The sequence below is a fragment of the Somniosus microcephalus genome, chromosome 6 (genome assembly GCF_052327205.1).
Source record: "Somniosus microcephalus isolate GS21.2 chromosome 6, FLI_Smic_1.0, whole genome shotgun sequence".
Lineage (NCBI taxonomy): Eukaryota > Metazoa > Chordata > Chondrichthyes > Squaliformes > Somniosidae > Somniosus > Somniosus microcephalus.
Window position 1 is genome coordinate 208,319,919 of NC_140992.1, and position 24,137 is coordinate 208,344,055.

General features: G+C 50.7%; 1 protein-coding gene across 2 annotated transcripts in view; it reads left to right on the forward strand.

Moving 5' to 3' along the window:
- The window catches only part of ranbp10 (RAN binding protein 10), a 218,887-nt gene that overhangs the window by 167,007 nt on the left and 27,743 nt on the right, over positions 1-24,137 (forward strand). For both annotated transcript variants that reach the window (XM_085991316.1, XM_085991317.1), the window contains exons 8-11: positions 15,286-15,394; positions 16,179-16,327; positions 18,513-18,711; positions 20,326-20,450. In XM_085991316.1, the coding sequence (XP_085847442.1) occupies positions 15,286-15,394; positions 16,179-16,327; positions 18,513-18,711; positions 20,326-20,450 (582 nt within the window). The remainder of the gene's footprint in view (positions 1-15,285; positions 15,395-16,178; positions 16,328-18,512; positions 18,712-20,325; positions 20,451-24,137) is intronic.

Consider the following 24,137-nt stretch of genomic DNA (forward strand, 5'->3'; position numbering starts at 1 on the left):
CTCCTTCAAACTGTCCGCTCCAGCTCTCGCTCCTTCAAACTGCTCTCTCCAGCTCTCGCTCCTTCAAACTGTCCGCTTCTGCTCTCGCTCCTTCAAACTGTCCTCTCCAGCTCTCGCTCCTTCAAACTGTCCTCTCCAGCTCTCGCTCCTTCAAACTGTCCTCTCAAGCTCTCGCTCCTTCAAACTGCTCTCTCCAGCTCTCGCTCCTTCAAACTGCTCTCTCCAGCTCTCGCTCCTTCAAACTGCTCTCTCCAGCTCTCGCTCCTTCAAACTGCTCTCTCCAGCTCTCGCTCCTTCAAACTGTCCGCTCCAGCTCTCGCTCCTTCAAACTGTCCGCTCCAGCTCTCGCTCCTTCAAACTGTCCGCTCCAGCTCTTGCTCCTTCAAACTGTCCGCTCCAGCTCTCGCTCCTTCAAACTGTCCTCTCTCCAGCTTTCGCTCCTTCAAACTGTCCTCTCTCCAGCTCTCGCTCCTTCAGACTGTCCTCTCCAGCTCTCGCTCCTTCAAACTGTCCTCTCCAGCTCTCGCTCCTTCAAACTGTCCTCTCCAGCTCTCGCTCCTTCAAACTGTCCTCTCAAGCTCTCGCTCCTTCAAACTGCTCTCTCCAGCTCTCGCTCCTTCAAACTGTCCGCTCCAGCTGTCGCTCCTTCGAACTGTCCTCTCTCCAGCTCTCGCTCCTTCGAACTGTCCTCTCTCCAGCTCTCGCTCCTTCAAACTGCTCTCTCCAGCTCTCGCTCCTTCAGACTGTCCTCTCCAGCTCTCGCTCCTTCAAACTGTCCTCTGCAGTTTTCGCTCCTTCAAACTGTCCTCTCTCCAGCTCTCGCTCCTTCAAACTGTCCTCTCTCCAGCTCTCGCTCCTTCAAACTGTCCTCAATCCAGCTCTCGCTCCTTCAAACTATCCTCCCTCCAGCTCTCGCTCCTTCAAACTGTCCTCTCTCCAGCTCTTGCTCCTTCAAACTGTCCTCTCTCCAGCTCTCGCTCCTTCAAACTGTCCTCTCTCCAGCTCTCGCTCCTTCAAACTGCTCTCTCCAGCTCTCGCTCCTTCAAACTGTCCTCTCCAGCTCTCGCTCCTTCAAACTGCTCTCTCCAGCTCTCGCTCCTTCAAACTGCTCTCTCCAGCTCTCGCTCCTTCAAACTGTCCGCTCCTGCTCTCGCTCCTTCAAACTGTCCGCTCCAGCTCTCGCTCCTTCAAACTGTCCGCTCCAGCTCTCGCTCCTTCAAACTGCTCTCTCCAGCTCTCGCTCCTTCAAACTGTCTGCTCCAGCTCTCGCTCCTTCAAACTGTCCTCTCTCCAGCTCTCGCTCCTTCAAACTGTCCTTTCTCCAGCTCTCGCTCCTTCAAACTGCTCTCTCCAGCTCTCGCTCCTTCAGACTGTCCTCTCCAGCTCTCGCTCCTTCAAACTGTCCTCTGCAGCTTTCGCTCCTTCAAACTGTCCTCTCTCCAGCTCCCGCTCCTTCAAACTGTCCTCTCTCCAGGTCTCGCTCCTTCAAACTGTCCTCTCTCCAGCTCTCGCTCCTTCAAACTGTCCGCTCCAGCTCTCGCTCCTTCAAACTGTCCTCTCTCCAGCTCTCGCTCCTTCAAACTGTCCTCTCTCCAGCTCTCGCTCCTTCAAACTGTCCTCTCTCCAGCTCTCGCTCCTTCAAACTGTCCTCTCCAGCTCTCGCTCCTTCAAACTGTCCTCTCCAGCTCTCGCTCCTTCAAACTGCTCTCTTCAGCTCTCGCTCCTTCAAACTGTCCTCTCTCCAGCTCTCGCTCCTTCAAACTGTCCTCTCTCCAGCTCTCGCTCCTTCAAACTGCTCTCTCCAGCTCTCGCTCCTTCAAACTGTCCTCTCCAGCTCTCGCTCCTTCAAACTGCTCTCTCCAGCTCTCGCTCCTTCAAACTGTCCGCTCCAGCTCTCGCTCCTTCAAACTGTCCGCTCCAGCACTCGCTCCTTCAAACTGTCCGCTCCAGCTCTCGCTCCTTCAAACTGTCCTCTCTCCAGCTTTCGCTCCTTCAAACTGTCTTCTCTCCAGCTCTCGCTCCTTCAGACTGTCCTCTCCAGCTCTCGCTCCTTCAAACTGTCCTCTCCAGCTCTCGCTCCTTCAAACTGTCCTCTCCAGCTCTCGCTCCTTCAAACTGTCCTCTCCAGCTCTCGCTCCTTCAAACTGCTCTCTCCAGCTCTCGCTCCTTCAAACTGTCCTCTCTCCAGCTCTCGCTCCTTCAAACTGTCCTCTCTCCAGCTCTCGCTCCTTCAAACTGCTCTCTCCAGCTCTCGCTCCTTCAAACTGTCCTCTCCAGCTCTCGCTCCTTCAAACTGCTCTCTCCAGCTCTCGCTCCTTCAAACTGTCCGCTCCAGCTCTCGCTCCTTCAAACTGTCCGCTCCAGCACTCGCTCCTTCAAACTGTCCGCTCCAGCTCTCGCTCCTTTAAACTGTCCTCTCTCCACCTTTCGCTCCTTCAAACTGTCCTCTCTCCAGCTCTCGCTCCTTCAGACTGTCCTCTCCAGCTCTCGCTCCTTCAAACTGTCCTCTCCAGCTCTCACTCCTTCAAACTGTCCTCTCCAGCTCTCGCTCCTTCAAACTGTCCTCTCAAGCTCTCGCTCCTTCAAACTGCTCTCTCCAGCTCTCGCTCCGTCAAACTGCTCTCTCCAGCTCTCGCTCCTTCAAACTGTCCGCTCCAGCTCTCGCTCCTTCAAACTGTCCGCTCCAGCTCTCGCTCCTTCAAACTGTCCTCTCCAGCTCTCGCTCCTTCAAACTGTCCTCTCTCCAGCTCTCGCTCCTTCAAACTGTCCTCTCTCCAGCTCTCGCTCCTTCAAACTGTCCTCTCTCCAGCTCTCGCTCCTTCAAACTGTCCTCTCCAGCTCTCGCTCCTTCAAACTGCTCTCTCCAGCTCTCGCTCCTTCAAACTGTCCTCTCCAGCTCTCGCTCCTTCAAACTGTCCTCTGCAGCTCTCGCTCCTTCAAACTGTCTCTCCAGCTCTCGCTCCTTCAAACTGTCCTCTCTCCAGCTCTCGCTCCTTCAAACTGTCCTCCCTCCAGCTCTCGCTCCTTCAAACTGTCCTCTCTCCAGCTCTCGCTCCTTCAAACTGTCCTCTCTAGCTCTCGCTCCTTCAAACTGTCCTCTCCAGCTCTCGCTCCTTCAAACTGTCCTCTCCAGCTCTCGCTCCTTCAAACTGTCCTCTCAAGCTCTCGCTCCTTCAAACTGCTCTCTCCAGCTCTCGCTCCTTCAAACTGCTCTCTCCAGCTCTCGCTCCTTCAAACTGTCCTCTCCAGCTCTCGCTCCTTCAAACTGCTCTCTCCAGCTCTCGCTCCTTCAAACTGTCCGCTCCAGCTCTCGCTCCTTCAAACTGTCCGCTCCAGCTCTCGCTCCTTCAAACTGTCCGCTCCAGCTCTCGCTCCTTCAAACTGTCCTCTCTCCAGCTTTCGCTCCTTCAAACTGTCCTCTCTCCAGCTCTCGCTCCTTCAGACTGTCCTCTCCAGCTCTCGCTCCTTCAAACTGTCCTCTCCAGCTCTCGCTCCTTCAAACTATCCTCCCTCCAGCTCTCGCTCCTTCAAACTGTCCTCTCTCCAGCTCTTGCTCCTTCAAACTGTCCTCTCTCCAGCTCTCGCTCCTTCAAACTGTCCTCTCTCCAGCTCTCGCTCCTTCAAACTGCTCTCTCCAGCTCTCGCTCCTTCAAACTGTCCTCTCCAGCTCTCGCTCCTTCAAACTGCTCTCTCCAGCTCTCGCTCCTTCAAACTGCTCTCTCCAGCTCTCGCTCCTTCAAACTGTCCGCTCCTGCTCTCGCTCCTTCAAACTGTCCGCTCCAGCTCTCGCTCCTTCAAACTGTCCGCTCCAGCTCTCGCTCCTTCAAACTGCTCTCTCCAGCTCTCGCTCCTTCAAACTGTCTGCTCCAGCTCTCGCTCCTTCAAACTGTCCTCTCTCCAGCTCTCGCTCCTTCAAACTGTCCTTTCTCCAGCTCTCGCTCCTTCAAACTGCTCTCTCCAGCTCTCGCTCCTTCAGACTGTCCTCTCCAGCTCTCGCTCCTTCAAACTGTCCTCTGCAGCTTTCGCTCCTTCAAACTGTCCTCTCTCCAGCTCCCGCTCCTTCAAACTGTCCTCTCTCCAGGTCTCGCTCCTTCAAACTGTCCTCTCTCCAGCTCTCGCTCCTTGAAACTGTCCGCTCCAGCTCTCGCTCCTTCAAACTGTCCTCTCTCCAGCTCTCGCTCCTTCAAACTGTCCTCTCTCCAGCTCTCGCTCCTTCAAACTGTCCTCTCTCCAGCTCTCGCTCCTTCAAACTGTCCTCTCCAGCTCTCGCTCCTTCAAACTGTCCTCTCCAGCTCTCGCTCCTTCAAACTGCTCTCTCCAGCTCTCGCTCCTTCAAACTGTCCTCTCTCCAGCTCTCGCTCCTTCAAACTGTCCTCTCTCCAGCTCTCGCTCCTTCAAACTGCTCTCTCCAGCTCTCGCTCCTTCAAACTGTCCTCTCCAGCTCTCGCTCCTTCAAACTGCTCTCTCCAGCTCTCGCTCCTTCAAACTGTCCGCTCCAGCTCTCGCTCCTTCAAACTGTCCGCTCCAGCACTCGCTCCTTCAAACTGTCCGCTCCAGCTCTCGCTCCTTCAAACTGTCCTCTCTCCAGCTTTCGCTCCTTCAAACTGTCTTCTCTCCAGCTCTCACTCCTTCAGACTGTCCTCTCCAGCTCTCGCTCCTTCAAACTGTCCTCTCCAGCTCTCGCTCCTTCAAACTGTCCTCTCCAGCTCTCGCTCCTTCAAACTGTCCTCTCCAGCTCTCGCTCCTTCAAACTGCTCTCTCCAGCTCTCGCTCCTTCAAACTGTCCTCTCTCCAGCTCTCGCTCCTTCAAACTGTCCTCTCTCCAGCTCTCGCTCCTTCAAACTGCTCTCTCCAGCTCTCGCTCCTTCAAACTGTCCTCTCCAGCTCTCGCTCCTTCAAACTGCTCTCTCCAGCTCTCGCTCCTTCAAACTGTCTGCTCCAGCTCTCGCTCCTTCAAACTGTCCGCTCCAGCACTCGCTCCTTCAAACTGTCCGCTCCAGCTCTCGCTCCTTCAAACTGTCCTCTCTCCACCTTTCGCTCCTTCAAACTGTCCTCTCTCCAGCTCTCGCTCCTTCAGACTGTCCTCTCCAGCTCTCGCTCCTTCAAACTGTCCTCTCCAGCTCTCACTCCTTCAAACTGTCCTCTCCAGCTCTCGCTCCTTCAAACTGTCCTCTCAAGCTCTCGCTCCTTCAAACTGCTCTCTCCAGCTCTCGCTCCGTCAAACTGCTCTCTCCAGCTCTCGCTCCTTCAAACTGTCCGCTCCAGCTCTCGCTCCTTCAAACTGTCCGCTCCAGCTCTCGCTCCTTCAAACTGTCCTCTCCAGCTCTCGCTCCTTCAAACTGTCCTCTCTCCAGCTCTCGCTCCTTCAAACTGTCCTCTCTCCAGCTCTCGCTCCTTCAAACTGTCCTCTCTCCAGCTCTCGCTCCTTCAAACTGTCTCTCCAGCTCTCGCTCCTTCAAACTGTCCTCTCTCCAGCTCTCGCTCCTTCAAACTGTCCTCCCTCCAGCTCTCGCTCCTTCAAACTGTCCTCTCTCCAGCTCTCGCTCCTTCAAACTGTCCTCTCTAGCTCTCGCTCCTTCAAACTGTCCTCTCCAGCTCTCGCTCCTTCAAACTGTCCTCTCCAGCTCTCGCTCCTTCAAACTGTCCTCTCAAGCTCTCGCTCCTTCAAACTGCTCTCTCCAGCTCTCGCTCCTTCAAACTGCTCTCTCCAGCTCTCGCTCCTTCAAACTGTCCTCTCCAGCTCTCGCTCCTTCAAACTGCTCTCTCCAGCTCTCGCTCCTTCAAACTGTCCGCTCCAGCTCTCGCTCCTTCAAACTGTCCGCTCCAGCTCTCGCTCCTTCAAACTGTCCGCTCCAGCTCTCGCTCCTTCAAACTGTCCTCTCTCCAGCTTTCGCTCCTTCAAACTGTCCTCTCTCCAGCTCTCGCTCCTTCAGACTGTCCTCTCCAGCTCTCGCTCCTTCAAACTGTCCTCTCCAGCTCTCGCTTCTTCAAACTGTCCTCTCAAGCTCTCGCTCCTTCAAACTGCTCTCTCCAGCTCTCGCTCCTTCAAACTGTCCGCTCCTGCTCTCGCTCCTTCAAACTGTCCGCTCCAGCTCTCGCTCCTTCAAACTGTCCGCTCCAGCTCTCGCTCCTTCAAACTGTCCGCTCCAGCTCTCGCTCCTTCAAACTGTCCTCTCCAGCTCTCGCTCCTTCAAACTGTCCTCTCTCCAGCTCTCGCTCCTTCAAACTGTCCTCTCTCCAGCTCTCGCTCCTTCAAACTGTCCGCTCCAGCTCTCACTCCTTCAAACTGTCCTCTCTCCAGCTCTCGCTCCTTCAAACTGCTCTCTCCAGCTCTCGCTCCTTCAAACTGTCCTCTCCAGCTCTCGCTCCTTCAAACTGTCCTCTGCAGCTCTCGCTCCTTCAAACTGTCTCTCCAGCTCTCGCTCCTTCAAACTGTCCTCTCTCCAGCTCTCGCTCCTTCAAACTGTCCTCCCTCCAGCTCTCGCTCCTTCAAACTGTCCTCTCTCCAGCTCTCGCTCCTTCAAACTGTCCTCTCTAGCTCTCGCTCCTTCAAACTGTCCTCTCTCCAGCTCTCGCTCCTTCAAACTGTCCGCTCCAGCTCTCGCTCCTTCAAACTGTCCGCTCCAGCTCTCGCTCCTTCAAACTGCTCTCTCCAGCTCTCGCTCCTTCAAACTGTCCGCTCCAGCTCTCGCTCCTTCAAACTGTCCTCTCTCCAGCTCTCGCTCCTTCAAACTGTCCTCTCTCCAGCTCTCGCTCCTTCAAACTGTCCTCTCCAGCTCTCGCTCCTTCAAACTGCTCTCTCCAGCTTGCTCCTTCAAACAGCTCTCTCCAGCTCTCGCTCCTTCAAACAGCTCCCTCCAGCTCTCGCTCCTTCAAACTGCTCTCTCCAGCTCTCGCTCCTTCAAACTGTCCTCTCCAGCTCTCGCTCCTTCAAACTGTCCTCTCCAGCTCTCGCTCCTTCAAACTGCTCTCTCCAGCTCTCGCTCCTTCAAACTGTCCGCTCCAGCTCTCGCTCCTTCAAACTGTCCGCTCCAGCTCTCGCTCCTTCAAACTGTCCGCTCCAGCTCTCGCTCCTTCAAACTGCTCTCTCCAGCTCTCGCTCCTTCAAACTGTCCGCTTCTGCTCTCGCTCCTTCAAACTGTCCTCTCTCCAGCTCTCGCTCCTTCAAACTGTCCTCTCTCCAGCTCTCGCTCCTTCAAACTGTCCTCTCTCCAGCTCTCGCTCCTTCAAACTGTCCTCTCTCCAGCTCTCGCTCCTTCAAACTGTCCTCTCCAGCTCTCGCTCCTTCAAACTGTCCTCTCTCCAGCTCTCGCTCCTTCAAACTGTCCTCTCCAGCTCTCGCTCCTTCAAACTGCTCTCTCCAGCTCTCTCTCCTTCAAACTGCTCTCTCCAGCTCTCGCTCCTTCAAACTGCTCTCTCCAGCTCTCGCTCCTTCAAACTGCTCTCTCCAGCTCGCTCCTTCAAACTGTCCTCTCCAGCTCTCGCTCCTTCAAACTGTCCTCTCTCCAGCTCTCGCTCCTTCAAACTGTCCTCTCTCCAGCTCTCGCTCCTTCAAACTGTCCTCTCTCCAGCTCTCGCTCCTTCAAACTGTCCTCTCTCAAGCTCTCGCTCCTTCAAACTGTCCTCTCTCTCCAGCTCTCGCTCCTTCAAACTGTCCTCTCTCCAGCTCTCGCTCCTTCAAACTGTCCTCTCTCCAGCTCTCGCTCCTTCAAACTGTCCTCTCCAGCTCTCGCTCCTTCAAACTGTCCTCTCCAGCTCTCGCTCCTTCAAACTGCTCTCTCCAGCTCTCGCTCCTTCAAACTGTCCTCTCTCCAGCTCTCGCTCCTTCAAACTGTCCTCTCTCCAGCTCTCGCTCCTTCAAACTGCTCTCTCCAGCTCTCGCTCCTTCAAACTGTCCTCTCCAGCTCTCGCTCCTTCAAACTGCTCTCTCCAGCTCTCGCTCCTTCAAACTGTCCGCTCCAGCTCTCGCTCCTTCAAACTGTCCGCTCCAGCACTCGCTCCTTCAAACTGTCCGCTCCAGCTCTCGCTCCTTCAAACTGTCCTCTCTCCAGCTTTCGCTCCTTCAAACTGTCTTCTCTCCAGCTCTCACTCCTTCAGACTGTCCTCTCCAGCTCTCGCTCCTTCAAACTGTCCTCTCCAGCTCTCGCTCCTTCAAACTGTCCTCTCCAGCTCTCGCTCCTTCAAACTGTCCTCTCCAGCTCTCGCTCCTTCAAACTGCTCTCTCCAGCTCTCGCTCCTTCAAACTGTCCTCTCTCCAGCTCTCGCTCCTTCAAACTGTCCTCTCTCCAGCTCTCGCTCCTTCAAACTGCTCTCTCCAGCTCTCGCTCCTTCAAACTGTCCTCTCCAGCTCTCGCTCCTTCAAACTGCTCTCTCCAGCTCTCGCTCCTTCAAACTGTCTGCTCCAGCTCTCGCTCCTTCAAACTGTCCGCTCCAGCACTCGCTCCTTCAAACTGTCCGCTCCAGCTCTCGCTCCTTCAAACTGTCCTCTCTCCACCTTTCGCTCCTTCAAACTGTCCTCTCTCCAGCTCTCGCTCCTTCAGACTGTCCTCTCCAGCTCTCGCTCCTTCAAACTGTCCTCTCCAGCTCTCACTCCTTCAAACTGTCCTCTCCAGCTCTCGCTCCTTCAAACTGTCCTCTCAAGCTCTCGCTCCTTCAAACTGCTCTCTCCAGCTCTCGCTCCGTCAAACTGCTCTCTCCAGCTCTCGCTCCTTCAAACTGTCCGCTCCAGCTCTCGCTCCTTCAAACTGTCCGCTCCAGCTCTCGCTCCTTCAAACTGTCCTCTCCAGCTCTCGCTCCTTCAAACTGTCCTCTCTCCAGCTCTCGCTCCTTCAAACTGTCCTCTCTCCAGCTCTCGCTCCTTCAAACTGTCCTCTCTCCAGCTCTCGCTCCTTCAAACTGTCTCTCCAGCTCTCGCTCCTTCAAACTGTCCTCTCTCCAGCTCTCGCTCCTTCAAACTGTCCTCCCTCCAGCTCTCGCTCCTTCAAACTGTCCTCTCTCCAGCTCTCGCTCCTTCAAACTGTCCTCTCTAGCTCTCGCTCCTTCAAACTGTCCTCTCCAGCTCTCGCTCCTTCAAACTGTCCTCTCCAGCTCTCGCTCCTTCAAACTGTCCTCTCAAGCTCTCGCTCCTTCAAACTGCTCTCTCCAGCTCTCGCTCCTTCAAACTGCTCTCTCCAGCTCTCGCTCCTTCAAACTGTCCTCTCCAGCTCTCGCTCCTTCAAACTGCTCTCTCCAGCTCTCGCTCCTTCAAACTGTCCGCTCCAGCTCTCGCTCCTTCAAACTGTCCGCTCCAGCTCTCGCTCCTTCAAACTGTCCGCTCCAGCTCTCGCTCCTTCAAACTGTCCTCTCTCCAGCTTTCGCTCCTTCAAACTGTCCTCTCTCCAGCTCTCGCTCCTTCAGACTGTCCTCTCCAGCTCTCGCTCCTTCAAACTGTCCTCTCCAGCTCTCGCTTCTTCAAACTGTCCTCTCAAGCTCTCGCTCCTTCAAACTGCTCTCTCCAGCTCTCGCTCCTTCAAACTGTCCGCTCCTGCTCTCGCTCCTTCAAACTGTCCGCTCCAGCTCTCGCTCCTTCAAACTGTCCGCTCCAGCTCTCGCTCCTTCAAACTGTCCGCTCCAGCTCTCGCTCCTTCAAACTGTCCTCTCCAGCTCTCGCTCCTTCAAACTGTCCTCTCTCCAGCTCTCGCTCCTTCAAACTGTCCTCTCTCCAGCTCTCGCTCCTTCAAACTGTCCGCTCCAGCTCTCACTCCTTCAAACTGTCCTCTCTCCAGCTCTCGCTCCTTCAAACTGCTCTCTCCAGCTCTCGCTCCTTCAAACTGTCCTCTCCAGCTCTCGCTCCTTCAAACTGTCCTCTGCAGCTCTCGCTCCTTCAAACTGTCTCTCCAGCTCTCGCTCCTTCAAACTGTCCTCTCTCCAGCTCTCGCTCCTTCAAACTGTCCTCCCTCCAGCTCTCGCTCCTTCAAACTGTCCTCTCTCCAGCTCTCGCTCCTTCAAACTGTCCTCTCTAGCTCTCGCTCCTTCAAACTGTCCTCTCTCCAGCTCTCGCTCCTTCAAACTGTCCGCTCCAGCTCTCGCTCCTTCAAACTGTCCGCTCCAGCTCTCGCTCCTTCAAACTGCTCTCTCCAGCTCTCGCTCCTTCAAACTGTCCGCTCCAGCTCTCGCTCCTTCAAACTGTCCTCTCTCCAGCTCTCGCTCCTTCAAACTGTCCTCTCTCCAGCTCTCGCTCCTTCAAACTGTCCTCTCCAGCTCTCGCTCCTTCAAACTGCTCTCTCCAGCTTGCTCCTTCAAACAGCTCTCTCCAGCTCTCGCTCCTTCAAACAGCTCCCTCCAGCTCTCGCTCCTTCAAACTGCTCTCTCCAGCTCTCGCTCCTTCAAACTGTCCTCTCCAGCTCTCGCTCCTTCAAACTGTCCTCTCCAGCTCTCGCTCCTTCAAACTGCTCTCTCCAGCTCTCGCTCCTTCAAACTGTCCGCTCCAGCTCTCGCTCCTTCAAACTGTCCGCTCCAGCTCTCGCTCCTTCAAACTGTCCGCTCCAGCTCTCGCTCCTTCAAACTGCTCTCTCCAGCTCTCGCTCCTTCAAACTGTCCGCTTCTGCTCTCGCTCCTTCAAACTGTCCTCTCTCCAGCTCTCGCTCCTTCAAACTGTCCTCTCTCCAGCTCTCGCTCCTTCAAACTGTCCTCTCTCCAGCTCTCGCTCCTTCAAACTGTCCTCTCTCCAGCTCTCGCTCCTTCAAACTGTCCTCTCCAGCTCTCGCTCCTTCAAACTGTCCTCTCTCCAGCTCTCGCTCCTTCAAACTGTCCTCTCCAGCTCTCGCTCCTTCAAACTGCTCTCTCCAGCTCTCTCTCCTTCAAACTGCTCTCTCCAGCTCTCGCTCCTTCAAACTGCTCTCTCCAGCTCTCGCTCCTTCAAACTGCTCTCTCCAGCTCGCTCCTTCAAACTGTCCTCTCCAGCTCTCGCTCCTTCAAACTGTCCTCTCTCCAGCTCTCGCTCCTTCAAACTGTCCTCTCTCCAGCTCTCGCTCCTTCAAACTGTCCTCTCTCCAGCTCTCGCTCCTTCAAACTGTCCTCTCTCAAGCTCTCGCTCCTTCAAACTGTCCTCTCTCTCCAGCTCTCGCTCCTTCAAACTGTCCTCTCTCCAGCTCTCGCTCCTTCAAACTGTCCTCTCTCCAGCTCTCGCTCCTTCAAACTGTCCTCTCCAGCTCTCGCTCCTTCAAACTGTCCTCTCCAGCTCTCGCTCCTTCAAACTGCTCTCTCCAGCTCTCGCTCCTTCAAACTGTCCTCTCTCCAGCTCTCGCTCCTTCAAACTGTCCTCTCTCCAGCTCTCGCTCCTTCAAACTGCTCTCTCCAGCTCTCGCTCCTTCAAACTGTCCTCTCCAGCTCTCGCTCCTTCAAACTGCTCTCTCCAGCTCTCGCTCCTTCAAACTGTCCGCTCCAGCTCTCGCTCCTTCAAACTGTCCGCTCCAGCACTCGCTCCTTCAAACTGTCCGCTCCAGCTCTCGCTCCTTCAAACTGTCCTCTCTCCAGCTTTCGCTCCTTCAAACTGTCTTCTCTCCAGCTCTCACTCCTTCAGACTGTCCTCTCCAGCTCTCGCTCCTTCAAACTGTCCTCTCCAGCTCTCGCTCCTTCAAACTGTCCTCTCCAGCTCTCGCTCCTTCAAACTGTCCTCTCCAGCTCTCGCTCCTTCAAACTGCTCTCTCCAGCTCTCGCTCCTTCAAACTGTCCTCTCTCCAGCTCTCGCTCCTTCAAACTGTCCTCTCTCCAGCTCTCGCTCCTTCAAACTGCTCTCTCCAGCTCTCGCTCCTTCAAACTGTCCTCTCCAGCTCTCGCTCCTTCAAACTGCTCTCTCCAGCTCTCGCTCCTTCAAACTGTCTGCTCCAGCTCTCGCTCCTTCAAACTGTCCGCTCCAGCACTCGCTCCTTCAAACTGTCCGCTCCAGCTCTCGCTCCTTCAAACTGTCCTCTCTCCAGCTCTCGCTCCTTCAAACTGTCCGCTCCAGCTCTCGCTCCTTCAAACTGTCCTCTCTCCAGTTCTCGCTCCTTCAAACTGCTCTCTCCAGCTCTCGCTCCTTCAAACTGCTCTCTCCAGCTCTCGCTCCTTCAAACTGTCCTCTCTCCAGCTCTCGCTCCTTCAAACTGTCCTCTCTCCAGCTCTCGCTCCTTGAAACTGCTCTCTCCAGCTCTCGCTCCTTCAAACTGCTCTCTCCAGCTCTCGCTCCTTCAAACTGCTCTCTCCAGCTCTCGCTCCTTCAAACTGTCCTCTCTCCAGCTCTCGCTCCTTCAAACTGTCCTCTCTCCAGCTCTCGCTCCTTCAAACTGTCCTCTCTCCAGCTCTCGCTCCTTCAAACTGTCCGCTCCAGCTCTCGATCCTTCAAACTGTCCTCTCTCCAGCTCACGCTCCTTCAAACTGTCCTCTCTCCAGCTCTCGCTCCTTCAAACTGCTCTCTCCAGCTCTCGCTCCTTCAAACTGTCCTCTCCAGCTCTCGCTCCTTCAAACTGTCCGCTCCAGCTCTCGCTCCTTCAAACTGTCCTCTTTCCAGCTCTCGCTCCTTCAAACTGTCCTCTCTCCAGCTCTCGCTCCTTCAAACTGTCCTCTCCAGCTCTCGCTCCTTCAAACTGTCCTCTCCAGCTCTCGCTCCTTCAAACTGTCCTCTCCAGCTCTCGCTCCTTCAAACTGTCCTCTCCAGCTCTCGCTCCTTCAAACTGTCCTCTCCAGCTCTCACTCCTTCAAACTGCTCTCTCCAGCTCTCGCTCCTTCAAACTGCTCGCTCCAGTTCTCGCTCCTTCAAACTGTCCGCTCCAGCTCTCGCTCCTTCAAACTGTCCGCTCCAGCTCTCGCTCCTTCAAATTGTCCTCTCTCCAGCTCTCGCTCCTTCAAACTGTCCTCTCCAGCTCTCGCTCCTTCAAACTGTCCTCTCCAGCTCTTGCTCCTTCATACTGCTCTCTCCAGCTCTCGCTCCTTCAAACTGCTCTCTCCAGCTCTCGCTCCTTCAAACTGTCCTCTCCAGCTCTCGCTCCTTCAAACTGCTCTCTCCAGCTCTCGCTCCTTCAAACTGTCCTCTCTCCAGCTCTCGCTCCTTCAAACTGTCCTCTCTCCAGCTCTCGCTCCTTCAAACTGCTCTCTCCAGCTCTCGCTCCTTCAAACTGCTCTCTCCAGCTCTCGCTCCTTCAAACTGCTCTCTCCAGCTCTCGCTCCTTCAAACTGTCCTCTCTCCAGCTCTCGCTCCTTCAAACTGTCCGCTCCAGCTCTCGCTCCTTCAAACTGTCCTCTCTCCGGCTCTCGCTCCTTCAAACTGCTCTCTCCAGCTCTCGCTCCTTCAAACTGTGCTCTCCAGCTCTCGCTCCTTCAAACTGTCCGCTCCAGCTCTCGCTCCTTCAAACTGCTCGCTCCAGCTCTCGCTCCTTCAAACTGTCCTCTCCAGCTCTCACTCCTTCAAACTGTCCGCTCCAGCTCTCACTCCTTCAAACTGTCCGCTCCAGCTCTCGCTCCTTCAAACTGTCCTCTCTCCAGCTCTCGCTCCTTCAAACTGTCCTCTCTCCAGCTCTCGCTCCTTCAAACTGTCCTCTCTCCAGCTCTCGCTCCTTCAAACTGTCCTCTCTCCAGCTCTCACTCCTTCAAACTGTCCTCTCCAGCTCTCGCTCCTTCAAACTGTCCTCTCTCCAGCTCTCGCTCCTTCAAACTGTCCTCTCTCCAGCTCTCGCTCCTTCAAACTGCTCGCTCCAGCTCTCGCTCCTTCAAACTGTCCTCTCCAGCTCTCGCTCCTTCAAACTGTCCTCTCCAGCTCTCGCTCCTTCAAACTGTCCCCTCTCCAGCTCTCGCTCCTTCAAACTGTCCTCTCCAGCTCTCGCTCCTTCAAACTGCTCTCTCCAGCTCTCGCTCCTTCAGGAGAATGTCATGGGAGAGCCTGTGTGCAGCCCTGTGTGTTTATGCAGTCATTGTCAGTTTTTGCAGCACCTCAATGCTGTAGAACACTCAGAGCACAAATGTCAAATTAAAGTTGGACATGGTCCCTTTAAGGAAACCGGCTGATGACAAGTCATCAAATGATGTCACCAGACCCACTTCCTTCAATTGGTCAGGAAACTCGATGGGCGGGCTTAACAAGCCCATTCAAGGGAAATTCATTTCACCAAGTGGGATGGAGTCAGCAGTGGGGTCGGGACCCGCCACCAATGTTGTCCGCCACGAACCCACCGAGGTAAGTAAAATCCCGGCCTTAGAGTCTGCAGTTGACTGCTAGAGTCTTTTGTTTAAACTTCACAAAATGGCTGTTTAGCCTTATGTAAGGGTTACCTGCTTTGGGCAATGAATAACAGACCCACCATAGGACCTTCAATCCATTATTTTGGCTCCTATCTGCCTCTGTAAATGTGATATTTCTCTGCTTTTGACTATCCGTAACCGACCTCTGGAGATGTTGTCTGCCCTTTTCAGGCACAAAACTTGGTCTTGCCCTTTATTTCAGTAGCAGTATAAACAGCAGTGATACTGAAGGTGAAGACAGAACTGGTAAGTTAAAATGGCTGCTGTCAGTCTGTATGACTGAAGCCCCTTTCACTACTCTCTGCACGGGTAGTGAAGAAGTTTTACTACCAGTGTCAGTTTGGCTCAGTGGTAGCTCTCACTTCTGAGTCAGAAGGTTGTGTGTTCAAGTCCCATTCCAAGACTTGAACGCATAATCCAGGCTGACCCTTCAGTGCAGTACTGAGGGAGTATTCTGTTGTCACAGCTGCTGTCTTTCAGGTGATAGATTAAATCTATTGCTGACTGCCTGATTAGGTGGATGTAGAAGATTCCATGGCACTATTTGAGGAAGATCAGGGGAGTTCTCTTTGGTGTCATGACCAACATTACCCCTCAACCCTTAACTGGTCATTAATGGCATTGCTGTTTGGAAGACCTTGCAGTATGTAAATTGGCTGCCGTGTTTGCCTACATAACACCAATGACCACACCTGAAAAGTAATTAATTGGGTGTGAAACACTTGCCTGCAAGGATTTTCCACTATCATTAATGGAAGTTGTTGGAGCTAATCAAATATTTGAATGACGAAGACTGGGATTTGAACAGAGTCTTTCTTTCTAGTCTGAGTGCAGTCCCTGTCTAGCTGTCCAATTCATTTGAAATGGAAATGGTTTCCAAACTGTAGTTTCTGACAAAGTGGTGCTGTTTCTTTTGCAATACAGGATTGGATGGGGTCATGAATGTTACAACATTTTGGAAAGAGTCACCTTTTTATAACAAAAATGGAAACTGAATTTCACCAGTAATTGCAGTTATCACCCTTTCTCTTTCAGGAATACAAAAGCTAGTTTTAGCAGGAAGAGTGGGTGAAGCTATAGAAGCAACACAACAACTATACCCAGGACTGCTTGAGCGTAACCCAAACCTGCTCTTCATGTTAAAGTAAGTACACTCGTACACCAGACTCACATTGCATTTGATTAAAGATGGCATGGGGGGCAGGGGAAGGATCACGTTCACCCAAAAAGGGCACAAAGTTGATGATACATCCACAGCGCATGCCTGATGGATTTACTGGGAGCCACAAATAATTTTCAGGATCGGGTCTCATTAGAATATAGTTGGCAAGCTGCACAGTGCTCGATGAGTGTGAATGGGCAACTTGCCAAACCGGGGCGTGGGAAATCTGGCAGCTCCATGTGTGAGCTGAGCTGGAAGATGGTAGTAGAGTGGGGTGGGGGGTGGTGGTGCACGGGGATGGGGTGGGTCTACACAGCGGCTGGCAACGAGCCTAGGAGGAGCATTGATACTTCTTTGGCCCCCACAAAAATTGGTCCAGGCCCTTTTTGGAGCTGCCTCCAGCGGTCCCTTAAAGGAACGGCAATTAGGCTGCTCACCGCCTGGTACAAATAGGCGGAGTGTGCACAACACACATTCTTCCCATTTGTACTTGAAAATTGCAAATTGGATCCTACAACCAGCGAAGGACCCAGATTTGCATATGCAATCAGCTTCCTGCCTGTTTTGACATCAAGTGGACTTAGACGTCCAAAGGGCAACTCCTGTTTCCCTGGCATTATCACCCACTGGATCACTTGTAAACAGGGCAGCTTGCAATAGAAAATCGCTCGCAAAATGTTTTCACAAAACTCCTTTATGTTGACTTTTTAATGTTGTCTGTTCCAGCCATCTTGCTCAGGAATTACTCTTTGCTCATTTTGTGTAGGTGTCGGCAATTTGTGGAGATGGTGAATGGTACAGACAGTGAAGTGCGCTGTTTCAGTGCCCGTAGTCCCAAGTCCCAAGATAGCTACCCTGGATCACCCAACATGAGCCCCAGGCATGGAGCCAATAACTCTCACCTCAACAATGCAGGTACATTACTGAACCATTTCTGCTCATCAATTCAGGCAATGTTATTGACTGGGAAAGAACCCAACCACCAAGTCCTCCATGGCGTTCACATGTTCTTTCAGTGCTCTATTTGGTTTAAGCACTAGCTAATACTGGTAAATGTCTGAGAAAATAATCTGCAGCAAGCTCTATGCGTTTACACCAAATCTATTGGTTCTGTTTTTAGACTTTCTGTGCACTGGGGTTTCAGGACATTAGCATTGGGCTTTCTGCTGAAATAATAGTATTGGGGGGGAAAATTTGGTATCGCCCATTTTGGGGTACTAATATCGGCCGTGCGCAAAGTTAGCGCCCGGCACTAATTATCGCCTCCAACTGCAAAATTCGCCTCTATCACCTCTGGAGGTGATTTGAGCGCTAAATCAGGCGCTACACACCTCTCAAGGCGCAAATGTCAGGGAGTGAGGCGCTACCTCAGAATGCTACCGAAGCTCAGGCGATGCCAATTGCCATGGAAGCCAGACAGACTGGCGCTGTCCAGTTCTTAAAGGGGAGGGGCCATCTTGCTGGCCAGCCACTCCCTGCTCATTGCAGCCTTGAATCTTGGCCTGGAGAGACTTCAAAAGCAATTGTGTTGGAAGTATTAATGGATAGGCCCAAGGAAAGAGCTCGGCGCTTAGGAACCTCAAAAGTGGTGCTGAGGGCCAAAACTCCTTAGGACAGCGATAAAACCAAAAATTTTGCCAACAAGAAAAAGCAGGACATGCCCACCTTTTAATTAGCCCCTTCCTGATTTGAAAACGTTCCCCTCTACCTGTCATTCCTAGCAGCAGGCACTAAGGCCGGGGGCACGACTCAATATCCCGTCCGGGGCATTGCACACTTGACTGACGTCACGATCTGCGGGCGCAGGAGATCGTGGCAGTAGTGTTTAGCACCGCTGCAAAATGACTGGTCAATTTCGCGAGCGGCGCTAAGTTCCTAGTGCCCCATTAGCGCCCCCCAGAGGCGCTCACGGGAGGCGCTAACCAACCGAATTTTTCCCCCTTGATCTTTTTCCAGTGCAGTGAAGGAGTATGAGGGAGGAACAGGATTGAAGAAAAATGTTTTCAAACTACAGTTGTGTATCTTCCCCCCACCCCCCCCCCCCTCCAATTTTCCTCCCCCACTACTCGTGATGGGAAACCAAGGCACTGGGACATTCCCACTCTTGCATAATATTCACATCCGTGATCCCCAGCTACAATAATTGCTAAAAATCAGGAGCAGTATTCCATTTATCACAAAGCATGGCTCTGAGAATCAAGTTATGAAGATCAGGCCCAAGAGTCTTCCAATAAAGTATATTTCTGCACTATACCAAAATGACACTGTATTTGTTGCTGATTCTCTGAGCAGGTCAGAGGCTGGGTATTCTGTGGCGAGTGTCTCACCTCCTGACTCCCCAAAGCCTTTCCACCATCTACAAGACACAAGTCAGGAGTGTGATGGAATACTCTCCACTTGCCTGGATGAGTGCAGCTCCAACAACACTCAAGATGCTCGACACCATTCAGGATAAAGCAGCCCGCTTGATGGGCACCCCATCCACCACCTTAAACATTCACTCCCTCCACCATCGGTGCACCTTGGCTGCAGCGTGTACCATCTACAAGATGCACTGCAGCAACTCGCCATGGTTTCTTCAACAGCACCTCCCAAACCCAGGACCTCTACCACCTAGAAGGACAAGGGCAGCAGGCGCATGGGAACACAACCACCTCGTTCCCCTCCAAGTCACACACCATCCTGACTTGGAAATACATCACTGTTCCTTCATCGTCGCTGGGTCAAAATCCTGGAACTCCCTACCTAACAGCACTGTGGGAGTACCTTCACCACACAGACTGCAGTGGTTTAAGAAGGCAGCTCACCACCATCTTCTCAAGGGCAATTAGGGATGGGCAATAAATCCTGGCCTTGCTATTGATACCCACATCCCATGAACAAATAAAAGAAAAACTATTTGTAGAAAATCAAATATTGAGTTGGATAGACTTTCAGTGGGAAAGATCTTCTTGACCTGCTGGGACCAAGGAACAGATCATGGTTGTGGAGGGGGAGATGCAAGATAAACAAAACATTACCAAACTGCAATTTAAAGATTAACAGCCATGTTAGTAAGATGCTCCTTTTTCTGTAATTAAATTTATTTTGTGCCTTGCAGGAGCAGATAGCCCAAACTGCAGCAATGGGGTTGTGTCATCGAAAAGCAAACCAGTCCACAACAAATATCCAGCTATAAGTTCCTCATCCTCATCTTCTTCATCCTCTTCCTCGCCCTCCTCTGTAAACTATTCAGAGTCCAATTCTACAGACTCTTCCAAATCCCAGCAGCACAGTAGTACAAGTAACCAGGAAACCAGGTATGTCTGTCACAATGCTGCCCCGCTGACTACAATCAAACCAAATGTTTACAGTTTAAGAAAAGAAAGGGGATATCGGCCTCTTTGTAAATTATAAGCAAAGCAATTAGTTTTCCATTTCACAGAATCACAGAATACGATGGTCAAAACACTAATAAAAGTCCTTGAATCCCTGCTAATAAAAATGGAATTTGACATATTCAATCATTGTAAACCAGGGATCCTGATACTCCTGTGATGTGAAAAGGTGTTATAAATGCAAGCTGTTTCTTTCTGCTAATCCTCACTGTAGTGTTGGAGCTACTGTATTAATAGAGCTGATCACAAGGATATGTAACCAATGTGAGATGGCTATGGTGTGTTTGCAAATCAAACTCCAGATGGTTTCTTCACCTACAACCTGATGTGTTCTATCTGATCATTTGTGGCATTAAAATGGCTAATTTATACAGCACAGTTTCAGTGGTTATGAACTGCTAGGAGGGGTGCCGAAGGATACCAGAACAGTGAAGACTTGTGAATTCGAAATGTCTTAGCATTCTTCTACTTCGCAACAGAACGTCACTGCCGATTTGGTAACAAGGTTAAGTACGGAAGTGGAATAAAGAACTTAATGGGATGTGTGGGAGAATAATGTGAAGTACGAGTCACGATCATATTTAATGTTCTGTTATCAGTCTTCCAACTCCACAGTCTCCAAAGCACAACAGCAGTGATGGAGAGGAGAATAAGTATTGGGAAAACTAGCACCTATTTGAAATGTTCTTTGTTGGGAGGGGCTGCAGCTGTGTCAACTTTGGAGCTGAATTAATTCTGGTTTTCTATTTTTGCTGTGAAAATCCATAAAACACAGACCCCGATCCAGGTTTTCCTGGTATGTACCTGCTGGGATTTAATAGAGTTTCCAGACCTTCATTGTCGTGTACAGTCCAATGCGCACACGTGCCTGATTCTAGCTAAACACACTTAACAGAAAATATCCCAAACTTGAAAATGAATGGTGAGGTGAAATGTGTACTATGACAACTCCTACCCAATCTCATCAGCTTTGTGACAAGAGAAAGCTGTGATTGATTTATGAAGTTAAATTATTTTTGATTCATTTGCACTGTGAAAATGCCTGCGCTTCATGACAGTGGGCTGGGTTTTAAAAAATCAGTCATTGCTTTTAATGTGAGAGTACATTGCCTTTTCACCACTGGCACCTGGTGTGTGGAAAGGGGAAGCTAACTTTAAAAAATGTTCCCTTTCCCAGTATGTTTTAGCTCCAATAAAATGTCAGGAAGGCTCATGTCTGTGATTCCCCTCTTGGTGAATTGCTAGTCGTGGTTATAAAGAAATACTGAGGTCAGCCATTGCACCCATGACAAAGGCAGAGTCAACCTAAAGTGGAGAAAGACTTGGCTGGCCTGCTTTCATGCCCATTATAGAGGCCTGGGACCAGGTTGTCTGAGTGAAGATAGAAAATGAAAAGATGAAAACCTATACCCTTTTACATTTTGGTAGGGAGGGGGAATTCTTGCAGGTGCCCATCTCCGTAGTTTTGAGCCTGAAAGATCCATTGAAATGGGTTGGAGGATTTTGTCGCCTGATTTCTGTGTTATTGTTCAACAGTGACAGTGAAATGGAAATGGAACCAGAGCACTACACCAACGGAGTCTTGGAAAACTCCTCCACTAGAATAATGAATGGCAACTATAAGCACGAAGAAATCCTGCAGACGGATGAGTCCAGCATGGGTAGGATGAGGCAGAGGGCAGGGGTGTGCACACTGTGTGAGAGAAAGAAGGGACAGGTGTTGGATCTGCAGGCAAATATGGTTGGAAAGGGAAGGGACAATGGGAGGAAGAAGCTTTGGAAGCTCGACACTTGCACAAAGAGTTAGCAAAGTGAAATTCTGCACTCAACTATTTTTTGTCATAGATTCATATTTTTTCCCAGAGCCACAGTGCTCCCTTTCCCAGCTCCAATCCCTCCTTAAATCCAGTTCCTCTGGCATTGTCCATCTTAAAAGTGGAATTGGCCCCCTCCCACCCCAAGAATTGTGAACCCCTCCCCTCCAAGAGAAATATGCAGCTCAGTGATTTTTTAAATCTTCTTCCACCTCTTGGTTGCAAAGCTGACTGCATTACTATTCCTAAACCTGAGCAACCTTTTGCTCTCCCTGCCCTACCCTATCCTCCAGATCAGCAGCTGCTGCTGCTTAGGCCCTCCATCTCCATTCTTAACCGAAGGAAACTGGATGGTTTGAATATGTACCCACCCTCCACGTCTTTCGTGACAGGTTGTAATGTAAATTTCATAGTCTTGAAACTCTTTCCCATCTGCTGAGATTGCAAAACTGGCACTGTAAAGAGTGACTACACCCTGATGGGCTTTAGAATCAAAGAATGATACAGCACAGAAGGAGGCCATCCAGCTCATCATGCCTGTGCCAGTTTATGGTAGAGCTATCCAATTAGTCCCACTCCCCTGCTCTTTCTCCATAGCCCTGTAAATTTTTCCCTTTTCCCTTTTGAAAGTTACTAGAAAGTTATTACTGAATCAGCTTCCACCACCCTTTCAGGCGTGAATTCCAGATCACAACAACTTGCTGCATAAAAAAAGTGTTCCTCATGTCGCCATTGGTTCTTTTGAACATCTCTATCAAATCTCCTCTTAACCTGCTCTGCTCTAAAGAGAACAACTCCAACATCTTCAGTCTCTCCACATAACTGAAGTCCCTCATCCCTGGTACCATTCTAGTAAATCTCTTCTCTGTGTTCTCTAAGGCCTTGACATCCTTCCTAAAGTGTGATCCAAGAATTGAACATAATTCTGCAGCTGAAGCTAGCCTAGCTAGTGATTTATAAAGGTTTAGCATAACTTCCTTGCTTTTGTACTCTCTTCCTCTGTTTGTAAAGCCAAGGATCCCATCTGCTTTTTTAACAGACACTTGTCCTGCCACCTTCAAAGATTTGTGTGCTTACTCCCCCAGGTCTCTCTGTTTCTGCACCCACTATAAAATTGTACCATTTACCTTATATTGCTTCTCTTCATTCTTCCTACCAAAATGGATCACTTCACACTTACATATTACATCGTATTACATAGCATTTACGGCACAGAAACAGGCCATTCGGCCCAACAGGTCCATGCTCCACACGAGCCTTCTTCACCTAACCCGATCAACATACCCTTCTATTCCTTTCTCCCTCGTGTTTATCTAGCTTCCCCTTAAAGGCATCTATGCTGATCGCCGCAACTACTCCCTGTGGTAGCGAATTCATCATTCTAACCACTCTCTGGGTAAAGAAGTTTCTCCTGAATTCCCTATTGGATTTATTAGTGACTATCTTGCATTTACGGCCCCTAGTTCTGGTCCCCCCCCCCCGCAAATGGAAACATCTTCCCTACGTCTACCCTACCCTATCGAACACTTTCATACCTTTCATAATCTTAAAGACTTCTATCAGGTCACCCCTCAGTCTTTTTTCCAGAGAAAAGAGCCCCAGTCTGTTCAATCTTTCCTAATAGATATAACCCCTCAGTTCTGGTATCATTCTGGTAAATCTTTTTTGCACCTTCTCCAGTGCGTTTATATCCTTTTTATAATATGGAGGCCAAAACTGTTCACAGTAATCCAAGTGTGGTCTAACCAAGGTTCTATATAAGTTGAACATAACATCTCTGCTTTTCAATGCTATCCCTCTAGAAATGAACCCCAGTGCTTTTTTTATGGCCTTATTAATTTGAATCACTACTTTTACTGCCACGTCTGCGTTAAATTTCATCTGCCATGTGTCTGCTCATTTCACCAATCTGTCTATGTCCTCCTGAAGTCTGTTACTATTCTCATTGTGTACTGCATTTCCGAGTTTCATATCACCTGTAAACTTTGAAATTATGCCCTGTATACCCCAGTCCAGATCACGAATATATATCAAAAAGAGCAATGGGCCTAATACTGACACCTGCGGAACACCACTGTATTATTCCCTCCAGTCTGAAAAACAATCATTCACCACTAATCTTTGCTTTTTGCCCCTTAGCCAGTTTCGTAGCCACGCTGCCACTGTCCCTTTAATCCCAGGACTTTAATTTTGCTAACAAGCCTATTATGTGGTACTTTATCAAACGCCTTTTGAAAGTCCATATACACACCATCAACCGCACTACCGTCATCAACCCTCTCCATTACTTCATCAAAGAACTCAATCAAGTTAGTCAAACATAATTTTCCTTTAACAAATCCATGCTGATTATTAGCCAACTCTTTTCCAAATGCCAATTAATTTTGTTCCAGATTATTGTCTCTAAAGGCTTCCCCACCACTGAGGTTAGGCTGACTGGCCTGCAATTGCTGGGTTTATCCCCCTCCCCTTTTTTGAACAGGGATGTAACATTTGCAAACCTCCAGTCCTCTGGCACCTCCCCCATACCTAAGGAGGATTGAAGATTGTGACCAGAGCCTCCACAATTTCACCCTTGCTTCCCTCAGTAACCTAGGATGCATCCCATCTGGATCAGATTACTTTTCTACTTTAGGTACTGCCAACCTTTTAAGTACCTCCTCGTTTGCTATTTTTATCCTATCCAATATCGCTACTACCTTCTCCTTTACTACAACATTGGCAGTATCCTCTTTAGACAACCCCTCGAGATAACTGCGCTCCTCTAATTCTGTCCTCTTGAGCATCCCTGATTATAATCGCTCAACCTTTGATGGCTGTGCCTTCTGTTGCCTAGGCCCTAAGCTCTGGAGTTCCCTGCCTAAACCTTTCCGCCTCGCTACCTCTCTTTCCTCCTTTAAGACGCTCCTTAAAACCTACCACTTTGACCAAACTTTTGGTCACCTGCCCTAATTTATCCTTATGTGGCTCGGTGTCAAATTTTTTGTCTTAAAATACTCCTGTGCAGCGCCTTGGGACGTTTTACTACGTTAAGGGTGCTATATAAATACAAGTTGCTGTTGTTGAAGACAGATGCAAAGTCCTCATTTAGTACCTCAGCTATGCCCTCTGCATCCATAAAAAGATCTCCTTTTTGGCACCTAATCGGCCCACGCATCCTTTGACTATGCTTTTATTATTTATATGTTTATAAAAGACCTTTGGGTTCCCTTTTATGTTGGCCACTAATCTATTCTCATACTCACTCTCTCTTTGCCCCACCTATTCCCTTTTTTAGATCTCTTTCTGTATTCAGCTTTGTTCTCTACTGTATTATGAACCTTGCATTTGTCATAAGCCTCCTTTTTCTGTTTCTTTTTAATCTCTATACCTTTAGTCTTCCAGGGAGCTCTAGCATTGGATGCCCTTCCTTTCCCCTTCATGGGAATATGTCTACTCTGTACCCGAAGCATCTTCCCTTTGAAGGTCCCCCATTGTTCAACTACTGTTTTGCCGACCAATTGTTGATTCCAATCCACCTGAGCCAGATCCCTT